At 44.7% G+C, this 14,755-nt stretch overlaps 2 protein-coding genes across 2 annotated transcripts; both read left to right on the top strand.

The window, feature by feature from the left end:
* Positions 1 to 216: 216 nt before the first annotated feature.
* LOC125307543 (complexin-3-like) lies at positions 217 to 5,157 on the top strand. The gene is given in 4 exon segments (XM_048263570.1): positions 217 to 797; positions 799 to 836; positions 3,932 to 4,019; positions 4,332 to 5,157. Coding segments are annotated over 4 exon segments (471 nt in total). The 5' UTR covers positions 217 to 677; the 3' UTR covers positions 4,557 to 5,157.
* An 892-nt stretch (positions 5,158 to 6,049) lies between these two features.
* Positions 6,050 to 10,400, top strand: si:ch1073-459b3.2 (growth arrest-specific protein 1). The gene has a single exon (XM_048263569.1). It carries the CDS (start codon positions 7,775 to 7,777, stop codon positions 8,579 to 8,581), a length of 807 nt encoding a protein of 268 aa, XP_048119526.1. The 5' UTR covers positions 6,050 to 7,774; the 3' UTR covers positions 8,582 to 10,400.
* The last annotated feature ends 4,355 nt before the right edge of the window (positions 10,401 to 14,755 follow it).

The raw sequence follows: 14,755 nt of genomic DNA, 5'->3' as shown, positions 1-14,755 counted from the left end.
GGTTCAAATATATGTCCATTTCTTGCCGTGATTTACTAAAATACGTGACATGACGAGATGTGTAACCGAAGCTGTCCACTTACTCTAACAACTGTCCATAGCAATTAAGAGAAAAGTGGATACATGGAAGAAAATATAACTGCTACACACATTCCAACATGTCACGTGTGTTTCTCGTTTCTTGAGACAGACAGGCAACTATGTGAGGCAGAGGCGAGTTGCTCTCAGACGGCGAATCACAGTTAACCATGTGTGCCAAGCGCATCATGCAAAAGAGCGCGTAATCCAGACACAGATTGGATTGGGCAATACGAGAGGGGGGATTGGGGTGAGGAAAACCAGGATTGGTTCGAATAGGCAGTCAAACTTGTTGACTCTTGAGTCCTCGGCTGCTCTTCATAGACTAACCTTGCCGCGGCGGAGGAGCTGTCCGCTGTCGTTAGTGCTGAAACGTTAATCGCTGCGATCCCACGGGGAGGACACATCTCAGGAAACTGTTTGGGGGTGACTTTATCTCCATCGTACGAATGAGTGTGATCGTCCACTGACCAGATCTGAAGTGCCTTTTGTTGGATTTACTCCGCGTTCCGCTGGACATCTCCAAAGCAACCTTTGCCACAACTCCTGTGTGAGGGGAAGGGTTTCACTGGCGCATAAAGGACTCCGTGAAACGCACGATGGCTTTTCTAGTGAAACAAATGGTGGGGGGTAAACTGAAAGACCTCAAAGGAGACCTGGGAGTGGACAAACCCGAAGGAGAGAAGTCCGAGGCGGCCGCCAAAGGAATGACAGAAGAAGGAGTTCGAACAGTATCAGCAGCAGTTGCAGGAGGAAAAGTAAGCGTAAGGTTTGATAATACGGGTTGGACATGAGTTTCATTCACTTGCCTGATTTCGATAGTGATCATGATAGGCTGCCGTAAAAAAAATAAGAGTTGATAGGAGAGGAATGAGATGTTGGAGCGTAGTGCTCGAGTAGTCCCCCCCGTGCGCCACGCGCCGATTTGCGCGACAGCGCGATCCACTACTCTCTCTTGCACGCACAGCTGCTTCCCCTGCTCGAGGAGATTGCGCTCGCGATTGAGGCATGGTATTGCGCTCCATTTCCCCCGTTTCTTGGATTTCTCCTTCTAATTAAGGAACAGGAAATAATTTAATTCATTAGCAAAGCGCAGGTGCAGCAAGGTGTAACCAGAGATGATAATGAATGCCGTTAGACGGCCATATTTTTTTCACGAAGGAGTGTGAGAAATCAGGCCGGATTGTCTCATGCAATCATGTTTTTGTGTTGTAAATGAGTTCAGGATTATTTAAATACATGCCAATTGATGTAGCCAAAATGATCTATCCCGCTTTCGTGAGCACTATGCAATATAATTTTTCGATTATATGTCAATTCAACTCAATTTTATGTAAATGTTTTTAAATTAGTTAATCCATATATTTGTATATAGAGAAGAACTGAAAAAGAAATTAAGTGATTTTTGTTATGTGATGTTTAGTTTATGGTTAGGCTTTGAAGGTGTCAGGGTATAAGTAACAGCTGTGCTTTCTGGGCAGAGAGCACCCCAAACAGAAAAATGCAGATGCCTGGCTGGCCTCCCATTCCTTTGCACTGCATGTCTTTAGTTTGATGTGCCCTTGTGAACTGTCTGCTTCTCTCAGAGAGGTTATAAATTATCATGTGAATGTAACTTTGATGTAAATCAAGTTTATCATTTGATGTGGCATAAGTAACCCACCGTATGATGTAACCTACATGAAGTCACGGGTTGTGGCGCTGTAATTATAAACATTTCAATGTGGTTTGTGTACTTTGTCCAGTCTGCATTCTAATCAAATTAATTGTCATCGTGGATACAGGAGTAGAGGTATTGTCATACATCTGGCATCGTCATTCAAAGAAATCAAGCGCAGATAGGCTGATGACGAGATTGTTGACTGAGCTCTCCATATTGGTGGCATCAGCGCATCATCGTGGTGTATGGTATGACATACCCACACGTGTGACATTTTCAAGCACAGTTGGCACTTCAGCTAGTGTAGTTATAACCCGAGGTGTAGCTCTCACACACAACCCCTCAGTACACGCAACCTTTGTGCGCAATGCCAACAGCTCTTAGCGCCAAATCAGCACCTTTCGTCTTATTAGCGAGTCCAGAGGTCACAAGTTAGCATGACATCACTGCACCAAGGTGATGCGACATGACTGGCTAACAACAGGTCCTTCCCCGCGTGCAACATCACCCCTGGCCTTGCTTATGCAACACGAAGAGGTCAAATTCCGCACACAAGCAATGATTTCTTTAAACAATTCTATTATCTAAATCTATGTCTCTGGTGTCATTGACCTCTCCCAAATGTCCAAAGTTTAAATACATTTAAAGGCTTTGTGCGTACATGTCTTTCGAAAATCTACAATTTTGGGTTCCAACCAACATTTTGGCGTTCCCTCTGAAAAGAACAGGCCCCGGCTCTCTCAACTGTCGCCCATCCCAAGTCTGCCCCCTACCGGAGATTCAAAGAGACACTTCAGGCACGACGTCTAATTACAATTCTGTCATCTTCCTCAGATATTTACTGAGTATTTATAGAATCCTGACAGAAGGCCACAACCACACATGCCTAGACTGTAAATGCGGTCTGATTAAGACATCATGTTGCCCCTTTTGAAAACATTTGCAATCCACACGGATGTCAGAACCAAATAATATTACATAAAATATGTAAATTCTGCTCGGAATGACGTTCATCACTACAAAAGTGCAGTGGTGTGTGTGTAGTATCTAAAGTATATGTGAAGACAGCACAGTGGATGGGGAGTGAGTTGGGGTTGGGATTGCCCTCTGCCCTTTGCTGCAGTAATCCATGAGCATCAGCGGGTCAGTCACTCTGAGTCAGTCGGTCTGTGTGAGTGAGTGTTGCTATGCGCCTCCCACCCCCCAAAGGAGTGACATCTCTTTACAGGGAGCAGTGGACCGACAGCTAACCACATCTGAGGCTCAGCAGACAGAAAAGCCCCCCCCCTTCTCTCTCTTTCCCTGTAACTCTTCTCTCTTTCTCTTTCTGTCTTTTCCTCTCAGCCTCCCAGTCACACACTCACACATGCACAAACAAACAAATAAACACATAGGCTTCCTGCTGGCTTGGCCTGCAGAGTTCCCCCTCCTCTCTGCGCCTGTTGTTACAAGATGATGTGTGTTATTGTGTGTATGTGTGTGTGTGTGTGTGTGTGTGTGTGTGTGTGTATGAGGCTTGTTGTTGATAGGCTCTTGGGTGTGTTTGGGAAGCCATTGGGTATCTGGGCTTACACAGGGGCACTGCTCTTATCCTATTTAGGTCAGGCCATCCCACAGTTTTTTTTTATATAGCTGAAGGAATGTACAAACTGTTATCTGCTGTTGGGGTACTGCATATGGGTTCATTTAGAGGGCATTATGCGGGATTGTTTTACTACATTTCATTGATTAGGCACATAATCTAGAGACGTGTCACATATTTGCTTTCTGTTTATTTTGAAATTCAAATTCAAAGTAAAGTTTTGTCGTGCATAAGCACAAATAACAGTGTAACAGTAGCAAAGCTTTATAAGTGGATAAGATAGGATGCTTGTTCTGAAACATGCCATTTCTGACACAAAATTGAATTGAGCGACTTGTATACATATAAACGCAGCTGACTGGAGAGGCATTCTGTGTAAGTAGGCCGAAGTGACAAGCAATTTCTTAAATACCATATAATTCTGAAGCATGACATGCCAAATTCCATAGATATGTGGGTGTTAAATCCAGCAGTTTAGATATGGAGGAGGAAGGATGGTTTAGGGATGTCTTTACAGCTTATTAGGTAATTATGACACATTTTCAATACTGCGTGTGTGCGTGCATGTGTGTGTTGTCACTGAAGTCTCTTTGGATTTATTTGTTTCCCAGGGAGGAGCGAGAGGCCGATGTTGCACAGAAGAAGGCCGAGCGAGCAACAGTGCGGACTCACTTTCGTGATAAGTACAGACTCCCAAAGGTGCCCCTACCATTCCTGATCATTTATGACTTTGCCATTTCAGTCATTACCTTGAAACCACTGAGAATAAGGAATGTTGACAGTAGTCATTGAGAAACACTGACAAATTGATACAAGACATTTTTATCTCATGAATAACAACTTGTATTATTTGTTTTCCATTCTGCTACTCCCCTACATTTTTGTGCTGTTTCAACTCTCTCTCTCTCTTTTTCTTTCTCCAACCCCTGCCCTGTCTCTCCCACTCTACCTTTCCATCCCTCCATCTCTCTCTTTCCTCTCCCTCCCTCCATCTCTTTTTCCGTCCATCAGAACGAGCTGGACGCAGAGCAGATCCAGGCGGCACGAGATGACGTGGAACTCCCCGAGGAGCTGGCTAAGATGATTGCCGAGGACAACCAGGAGGAAGCGCAGAAGTCCTCTGTCCTCGGGCAGCTGTCCAGCATTCAGAACGTGGACATGGATCACCTGAAGAACAAGGCCCAGGCCACATTAGAGGACCTCAAGAACAACGCTGAGAAGTGTGCTCTCATGTAATCACTCTTTTGCTTTCTCCCTCTGTCTCTCTCACTCTCTCTATCTGACTCTCTCCCTCTGACTTTCATTCTCTTGCAATAACTAGATTATCTCTATCTATCTATCTATCTATCTATCTATCTATCTATCTATCTATCTATCTATCTATCTATCTATCTATCTATCTATCCATCCATCTATCTATTTGTCTACCAGAGGTACACTTTGCATAAATAGCTCTTATAGTAAAGTAAAATGCTACTGAGTTCTCCCTACACACACACACACACAGATTACACACACACATTTACACACACAGTCACAAACTTCCAGTCTCTAGCTGTGTATGTGCTGAGCACGAGACCATGTACTTTCCAATGATACATTCCTGGTGACAAAGGCTGTTACCTTTGTGTAACTGACACAGCCACTCTTCCAATTACTGCCAGTAGTTCAGACACACCTCAGCTAACTCTGTCCAGGGTGGTGTTTGCAAACAAAATGCCGCCTACATGTATTAAAAGTTGCTGTTGTACTAAAGGGTATTCATGTAAATCACTGTTTGCCTGCATCTTTGACCTTGGCCTTCATGTGTCCGTGTCTGTGTCCTTGGCTCCAGCTAACCCCCAATAACCTCTGAACTTTCAACTTTGCCCTTTCAGCTGTTCCCCACCTATCTCCATGCAGTGAATTTCAGACATCCGGATAGCCCTGTAGAGCTCTCTGTCTCAGTGGTACAGTGTTGTGCTGGTGGTCTGGTGACTTTTAGCTGCTATTTTTGTTTTTTTGTTTGTTTGTTCAAAATGTCACCCCTACTGGTTGAGAGTAATATTGTACTGTGACTCTGATACACACATGATCCATCCCTTGGAAACATGTCAGTATCTGCCTTCTTTCGTCACTTTGTTCTAACTGTCTGCAAACTTCCCTCCATGAAGAAGCAGTCTGTGCTTTTGACACTAAGGGATAATCACTGGCCAAATGCATAATCTGCCAACAGGCCAACTGTAGCTGGTAGTTTCAGCCTCTTCATTGTAATTTGTGATACATTCCTGGGGCTTTTCCATAGCTTTACATGCTCCCAGTGTGGAAAATATATGTCTACTGCCCACTTATGCAGCAAAAATATTTTAATAAGACAGAGCAATAAGTTTGCAATATCAGTATCTTTCTATGGTTGCAGTTGTGTATAGACCACACACATTGATTCCTTTCTGCGCTGTAAGGACTTCATTTTGAAATGTAATATTCAGACCTCGTCCTTTTATGACTGTTGAAACTGTAATAAACTTGTTTTTGATGTATACATTAAGAGACGGGATGTTTCTCCTTTCCTGTATCTTGTAAAATCGTGGCCTTTGTTTGATGGAGATGTACACTTGCAGCGCTTACATTGATAACTCATATCCGTGGTTCCATTGTTGGACACCAGGTGGAGCCCACGCCTGTCCGTCGCACAGGACCGCCAGGTGAGAGCGTTTGCATTCCGGCGGTGCAGGTACTTCACATATTCAAACTATATTAAGTGTGCTATTACATTGTTCTGAAATGCATTGTCTCCCTTTACCTAAAGTTTGTTATTGTATTTAGGTTGAGGTTGGTAGATCCACTTACCACTGGGCCTGCCGGTTTGTCTCATCAATGGACACTGCGCAGAAGAGTCAATAAGGGGTTGGGATTCCTTATAAGCTGCCCACTAACTATATGCTAAAACTTCCATGAGTTATTCAGTTTTGCTGTTATTTAGAACTATGACGAGGCAAACGTGTAGGTGCTAAAATTACTATATGTTTTACTGTCATTTGAACATCGCCCTGCCCGTTCCAACGACAGTTCTGCTGAAGACACTTTTGTAAATGCTTTAAATGCTTTTAGACACACAAAAGTCGTTTACCGACGTTTTGACTAAGCGGCACTGTGAAGTCGACCATCTGGCGCAGTGCAAACGTGGACAGGTTCTCCACGAGGCGGTCTGAAACTTTGTTTTGTAAAAGAGCCAAACGGCCCGGGAGTCGCTGTATGCGCCCTCTTTTCGCATCAGGTTCGTTTCCATTTCAATGGCAGGAAAGACGTGGCTATTGGTAGTTTTCGAGTGCGTTGTGAATGGACTAAGCTGTAAAATATATTGATGCTGAAACCTTTCTCTATTGACTGCCCACAGGGCGTGAACAATCTTCAGCACAGAAAGACACAAGGCCACTGCATGGCCAATCTAACACAAAAGAGGTGAAACGGGCTAGAAAATACCATTCTCTTCCATTCTCTCCTATCAACCAGAGATTTAAAACCTTCGCCTGAAGCGGGAAAGGGTGGTCATTATTTGGGACTTTGAGCGTACACTTAGCAGGGAAACGGATTTCAAACATAGGTTTTTCTCTTTGGGTCATCGTTAAAGAGAAGTGATTTGTTTTCCTGGGCTCCAAATTAGAGAGGTGGGTTGCAGATGTGAGCTTCTGTCAGTGGAATGTATGAATCTGCCGTCTGCCTCTCTCTCGAGCGCCTCCAAACTTATTTCATAATCAAATGTATGGAACTTCTTGAGGGGGACCACACGTCTCGCGAGTTTCATAAACGTTGTGCACATTTTATTTATCCTGAATTTTACGCGCGGATTGCCAAAAACCCAGTGTTGTCATGGAAATGAGTCCCACGGCTCACTCCTCAATAACGACCAATCCCAGGCGAGGGTTGTAAATTGAGAAAGGGGGGAAGGCAAACTTTCTTTTCTGCGGGTGGAGGAGGAGGGGTGTTGTGGAGAAATGCCTAACGAAGCGTGAAGCGTAACTGCAAGAGGGACAAAGACGCATAGCGGGAGAGTATGGCAGTAAGGACCTGGGACTTATCAAAATACTACGAAAAGGAAAAGACGGAGGAAGAAATGTTCAAACTCTGTGGAAACATTTCGACGAGTTGGAAGATTAGATGAAGGATACAGAGGGGAAAGTAATTATCTTGCTGTTTTCTGTTCTGAGCAACGACATACTTTGGAAGTTTACTTTTCCTAGGAAGCCTGCAGTGATTAGCCACCAAAACTAACCACGCGGTTTGTATGGTCCCGATTTGCTATACAAGTTGTCTGGAATCCAACATATGGGTGAAATCTTGTGCCGAGACTATTAGGCTACTTATTGGTCGTTTGGAAGAGTAGTTTGAGTTTGCAGCCTGCGCTCCTACATGCATGAACAGGCTTTTTGGTTCATTCTAACTCTATGTTTTTATTTACAAGAAGGCCTACATGAATGTCCAGACACAATCGCAGGAAAAGTGCGCATTGGTTAACCAGACGTGTACCAAGAATGAAATTTTGTTATAGCGCTCTGGCGCTTTTCTTTTCGTTCGTGGTGTTGGATGCGCAGTTAGTTTGCTGGCAAGCGTTACTCCGGTGTCACGACGAGCCAGAGTGTGATCTCGCCTACAGCCAGTACCTGTCCGCTTGCGAGGGGAACATCCGCGGGAACAGGCGACAGTGTCCGAGCCACTGCATCAGCGCCTTGGTGAGGCTGAACCAGACCGTCAGCGGCCCTGGCCTGGAGACGTGCGACTGTGGACAGGACGCACTGTGCCGGAAGTTGAAACAGGCCATCGAGCCATGCCTTCCCCGGACACAGCCGGGAGGCATCGGATGCACTGCGGCGCGTCAACGTTGCGAGGAGGATGCCAGCTGCCAGTCCTCCCTGACGGCCTATTTGACTTACTGTGGTCAGCTGTTTAACGGTCGGAAATGCTCGTCAAGATGCAAAAGCACAATTCAGCAAATGCTCTTTATCCCTAACGGCATGCTGCTCAACCAGTGCGTGTGCGACGGCGTGGAGAGACCGTTTTGCGAGGTGGTCAAGGAGAACATGAGCAAACTCTGCAACATCGGGGACGGCGGTGTGCCGTCAGACCACGCCGAGGTGGATGACGTGTATGAGGACGAGGACTACGAGTTTAAAACGGAGCGCGAGATGCTGGACCCTGACACAGTGGTTTCGTATTCAGGCTCGCCTGGGCTGCCCTGCCACATGGTGGTGTTGTTGTTGATGGTTCTCACACTAACCCTGTAGGGAATCGACTTAGCCCTCTGGCTAAGCGCCATGGGTCACCTCTGAAATGTTACTGATTGGATACAGCCTGCCATAGCAAAGACAGAGTTGGGGGTGGTTGAAAATGAAATACAGTCCACAGACATTGACTTGTATTTCCTAGTAAGAATGGATGCAAACTCAAGGCCTTTAGTAGGCCTCAGGCCGCCTCAGCCTGGACACTGAATGGACTTTAAAGGAGGAGATTATCATCTCACACTCGTGTCTGGGTAGGATGCTGTTACACAAATGATTATTTGAGGAGGAAGTGAACCTAGTCTGATCCCCCTCTCCGAATGACAAGAGTATCAACACTGAGGCTGCCGGCCTGCTCCCTCTCCTGGTGTCCCCCTTGAACTTTTTTTCTTCCTGTTTGTTTTGTTTCCTCTCAATAGCCCTTGAAGTATGCCTTTATTAAGACTGAAGGTAAACAGTGGGCCGTGTTTGCTCAGCACTGCACTTCGCGCCAGGCCCTTTTGTTGCAGCCATCACCCTTCAAATATTTGTGGTGTGTCGCAGGGAAACAGACAAGGCTTTTTGGATCAAGACGCTAAATTAAGTGGAGAGGCTCTTCAGCAGTCACCCCACCCCCACCCCTCCCCTCCCCTTGCTACCCCATTCCCCCCATTTTGCCCTTTTTTTAAAAAAAACCTCTCCTTTTCTTCAACCCCCCTTCCACTCGGCTCTGCAGACCCATTTTTTCTCCTCCTGGCAGTCAGAGGACACCCCAAAACACAATAATTGTGCTGTTATTCGGCCTGATTTTTCAAACATGGGATTGCAAGCCATGTTGTGTAACTTTTGTACATGGTGAAAGAATGAAAGTTGATCTGTTCACTAGAATTCCACACAGTGTGGGTTTTTTTTGTTGTTGTTCCCTCTTACTGACCACAATTTTGAAGGATTTTTTTTGTTTTGTTTTTGTTTAATGTACTGTATGTGTGTTTCTTGGAGATGAAGAAAACTTTTTAGAGTGGAAAGTTTTTGCCAGTTTTCTCCTTCCTTCTGCTGTTTTGTTTTCTGTTCTCCTCTGTCTGTTTTTTTGTCTTCTAATGACTCTGACCTAAAGCTCTCTTTTTGACCCCAACTGGATGACTTCTCCATAGGGAATATGAATTTAGTGCGAGGAGAGGAGGGGGCAAGCTAAATTACGAAGCTCCAGTTCTGGCTAATGTGTTTTCTTTCTGGAAAACAAAATATATTGCCTGAACCTCAGCTATATGGACGGTTGGGCTCTACTATTACATTTGCTGCCTGAGGAAGTGTGTAACTAGTGTGGAATGTGGGCTGATATTAGACTCTGGAGCTGAGAAACAGTCCTTTAAGTGGGCCTGCAATGAAGAAAAGCCCTCCTGGGTTTGGGCAGATGAATTGGGACTGACTGGGTTGCTGTGGAGGGGGAGGTTGTGGGGGGTGGATGAAGCACACTTTCCTGGTCTCTTCACCTTCAGTGACCTAGTTCTGTCAAGTGTTGCATCTCCTTTTAGTTCATTTTTTCTCTTCACATATCTGCACTCATGTACACACACAAAACTAAGGTTGGGTAAATAACAGTATTTTTTCTTTATAGTGTAAAATGTGTGTTTATTTTTGTTCAATATATAGGACTGGCTTCCTGGATGAGGACTTAAGAGTTGTCCCAGAATAAAACACACTTTAGTTAACATTAAATCCTAATCTGAGAGAAGTGAGCTCTGATATTTCATCGCTGTTTACACAAAGTGTTTTTTTCTGTACAGAGAGTGAACAAATATTTATATGTTGAAAATTTAAGGGAATAAAATATGAATGACAAAGAAAACTATGTCGCAAGTATATTTTACTCAACACTCCGATGTTATTTTGTGCTTGTTTGTGTGGATCAGTACCTAACAACCTATAACCATATGTGGAGGCTAATGGGAACCAGAGGAAGCTTCCTCATTGTGATTCAAACCCACATCTCAGTTCAGTGTGTGTGTGTTGAGGGGGGGCAGTTTTAAACAGAAGGCTGATCTTTGACAATGCTTTAGACTCTGTAACCCTATAGCATAAATCCAGGCCTAGTGCTGGGATGCAAGGAGGAAGGCTGTGAGTACTTTTGTTGGCCCAATGCAGGGCCACTCATAAAGCCTCCATTGTTTTCGTGAGCTGAGCTGGCGAGGCCACTGTCACTGGAGCCCTTGGGAGTGAGAAAGAGGCGAGAGAGAGAGGGCTGCAAATGTCTGGTCCTGCAAAGTAACCCTTCAGTCACTGAGACAATGCAGGAGTCACCATCACTGCACCACAAGGGTCCGATTGGTGCTTTCGGTTGGTCAGTGTGAGTGATAGTCGGGCTGCATGAGAGAGAGGAAGCACTTGAGAACGGTTTACCAACAACCTTCCCTCAGCCAGGAATGTTTGTGTGTGTGAGTGGTATTTGCTTGGCAGAACGATAGGCAGACATGACAAGGTAGCCTGTGTGTTGGTGGGTGGGGGCAGTAGGAATGGGTTTGTGTTTGGGGAGTTTTGACTTTTTGGGGTTCTAGAGAGCAGTCCTCCCCCTTTTTCTCCACCTCCTTGTAGCAGGCTTGGCTCACGTTAAGCACGCATCTCGTAAGTGTTCCATGCAGCCCGACATCCTCCCTTCAACCCCCCCTCCCCACTCAGCTTCTGGGAACAAAATCAAAACAAATAGGAGGCTGGAGGGCCTACTGGCTGGGGGGGTGAGAGGTGGAAATGCTCACAGAGGCCGCAGTGTTGCTGGAACCATTTTCAAATTTGGCTTTATTCAGGCCTTCTTGGAGACAAACCCTGACCCCGCCCACCTAAAAACGCTACCCCCTTTCTCTCTACCCCACAACAGAGGGGTGACAGAAGGATTTAGGGGGCAGCCCAAGCAGTCTCCCATCTGTACAATGTACCATTCATGGCAGCCAGGCCCACTGGGCGTGGGTGTGTGCGTGCGTGCGTGTGTGTGTGTTCTAGTGTGTGTAGGATGTCTTTGAGCGTTTCCCTGTCTCCTTAAGATTTAACCCCAGAACTCTTTCTCTCTCTCTCTCTCATTCTCTTCCCCTCTCTCTCACACACACATACACACACAAATACACTAAATATACACCAGTCATTTTCTGACTTGGCTGATGACAGTGCTTACCATTGTAGTCCCATTAACAGTATCAGCAGCAAGCTGAGAGTGAGCTAGCCGTAGGGGACAGCTTACAAGAGGCCCCGATCAGGCAGCTCCAAAATGGAGGCCAATTAATCCCAGAATGCAATGGGGTGAAGGGTAAAGTATGTTGTCTCTTTACACCATGTCAAAGTCGTGAGAAAGTACAATCACACTCTATACTAACCCCCTCCTGCCAGTAATACTGTCACATGATCTGATTATGGGCCCTTATCATGGGATTTGGGGGAGAACATAAGAACACATCACCACCCCACCCCCCTAAAAAATGGGGAGGAATGCAATTCCCCACCACCACAATTACTACAATCACAACAGTGTGGTCTGACTGAGACTAAATCTTCACATTTACTTCCAGAGTTGTGAGTTAAAGTGGGAGTCAGGGGGCCCTCTAGACGGAGCCCCCATTCTGTCTTAAAAGAGAGATCGGGGGAATGAGAGATGACGTTTGGGGCGGCAGGACACAGAGAGAGGCCATCTCAGATCAGCGGAAGCGAGGGAGCCTGGGGTCTCCATCTGCGAAAGCTCACGTGTCCTCCACAAAGAGACCTCCGAGGAGCCTTATTCATGTTCGACCATCAGCACATTGCACTGTTTACTTAAGCTGCAGGAGATGGGCTGATATGTTTGAAGCTAACAACATGAGACACTGCACATACATGCATCCGAAGCCCCAAAAGCAAACACTACCAAAAGGAAAACCAGATTTTAAAATATTATCAGAAGATTCTCTGGAGTGATGTCTTATTTCTTAGTGAATGGTTATTTTATTTTGTGTATAAAAGTATAAATTGCACCAGAGAGAGATGGAAACAGAGAAACGAATAAAAATAGAGACTATTTTTTCCCCATAAGTGACATTATGTGCTGGAAAGTTCCATAGAGTCTTGTTTGCCTCATTAGTATGTTCAAAGTTAATTAGACTAGAATGCTATTGATGGAACAGCACGTTATGCACCAGTGCATGACAAAAACGAGTCCGCAGCAGCACTGCTGAATGCTATTCCTGCTTCCTGCTTTGGCAGCAGACACCAACAGGCTGGATCACGTTTCTTCCAACTGGCCGACTCTGACATGTAACTGGAACAAGAAGAGCAAGTAACGGAAAACTGAGATTAGCTCAAGAAAGATTTGTGTCATGCAAAGAAAACATTTAACTGTTACAGGCCACTGAAATGGCAGTGCTGTTTTGCATCCCAAACAGACGTTTTGATGAGTACGACCGCACAACACACAAGCTCCCAACTCAATCATCCCAATTTGTGAAGCCTCTGGGATCTGAGGATGTTTATCACTATGGTGGGTTGTTTGTTCCTGTGACATTTTTGCACGATGTGTCGCAATTGTGGTCTCCAGTTATGTCTGCATTGTATTTTGCATGTCTCAACAAAGGAGTGTGCAGCATACTGGGAGATCCTCTGGTAAAGAATGTGTTGAAGAAACCAACAGGAACACTCAAGGCCATCACTGGCTGGACGAGTTTAGAGTCTTTAGGAGTCAATAAAGAACCTTTTGTACGGAGGCATACAGGAGCAATTTGGTCACAAAATAATCATATCTGTTAGGACACATTCATTATGGCCTAAATTTGGGCCATACCCCTTTACATTCTATGCAATTGGGCACAAACCACTCAACAGAAACAGCTAACTGTTGCCTCTCTGAAAGCGTAAAGTCCAAATTAGATGAAAGTGGCGGAGTAGGTGCAGTGTTTTTGGACCTTAAGAAGGCTTTTGATACCAGACACTACTGTCAATCACTAGACACTTTTGTGAATCACCAGACACTTTTAACAAAATGATCTTTTGTTACTAACAGGAAACAAAGTGTACACATTGGTAATTCTTACTCTTCATACCTCAGCTTGGTGTACCCCAGGGGTCAGTATTGGGCCCATTCTTGTTAAGCCTGTACATTAACGGTTTGCCATCAGTCTGTCCATCTGTCAATGTATGCCGACGATACAGTTATCTACGTGCATGCAATAAAAAAATCATGTCTACACTTAACAAAACAGTCTGTATGTTCTTCCAGAGACTTTCTAATGAGGAGATACAGCACTCAAAAAATCCTCCATAGAAATACATGGGGTTAATTTGTAATGCCAATATGACAGTTGTCTACACATATCCCGCCCCTTCTGTGGCAAAAAAGTTGACATGTAAATACATTGAGCCAATCATGTGGTGTGTTGTGAATACATCGTGCCAATCATGTGTTGTGATCTCGCCGCTGGAGCAAGGTGAAGCAAGCCTTGCGCACACACTTTTCTGCCGAAATAGATGCCTGATAAGTGCCGAAAATGCGGAGGGACTTGACTAAAAGGACTTTGGTTCTTCTCTCTGAAATCCACAAGTGCACAGCAACCTTGTTTTTATTGAAGGAGAAAAGCTCATGGTTGTGTCTGATTTGAAATACCTAGATTCTAATTTAACTTTTCAAAAAACATGTTAAAAAGGTGGCTAATACCATTACATTTAATCTGACTAACTTTAAACACAAATGGCCATATTTAACAGAGGCAGCCAAACTTGTTATGCATGCCACACAGCTGTTTCACAAGCTGGTCTCAAGCAAACATGACAACTCTGAAACCAATAGAAACCCTTTATAAACAGACCTTAAAAACACTAGACCAAAAACCTATAAACGATCACCACTGCCATATCATAACTAAGTAAAATTCTGAGTTGTTTTGCACTTTCTAGATGCCTGTCTCATTTCAAAAATGTTACATGGGCTTACACCTCCCCCACTGGGTGAGTTCATAAAGCAGAACAGCAGTGGCAGAGCAACTAGGGCAACCACCAGGGGAGAATGTGGCATACAGTATAGACACATAGGTTTGGACAGTTTTCTCAGTGCGGGCCTCAAATTATTGGAACAGCCTTCCTAATGATCTAAGACAGTGGTTCTCAACCTTTGCATGGATTCTACTTTTTAAATATAAGTATATTTAAAGTCATCAGCTATCTAACCTTTAAAACCAAACATAAGAGATGGATTAC

Source organism: Alosa alosa, chromosome 14 (genome assembly GCF_017589495.1).
Source record: "Alosa alosa isolate M-15738 ecotype Scorff River chromosome 14, AALO_Geno_1.1, whole genome shotgun sequence".
Lineage (NCBI taxonomy): Eukaryota > Metazoa > Chordata > Actinopteri > Clupeiformes > Clupeidae > Alosa > Alosa alosa.
The sequence above is the reverse complement of the archived record's forward strand: the minus strand, read 5'-3'. Positions and strand labels throughout refer to the sequence as shown.

Bases quoted from the DNA above. Each gene is read 5' to 3' on its own strand.
- si:ch1073-459b3.2 (XM_048263569.1), top strand. From the start codon at position 7,775: ATGTCCAGACACAATCGCAGGAAAAGTGCGCATTGGTTAACCAGACGT.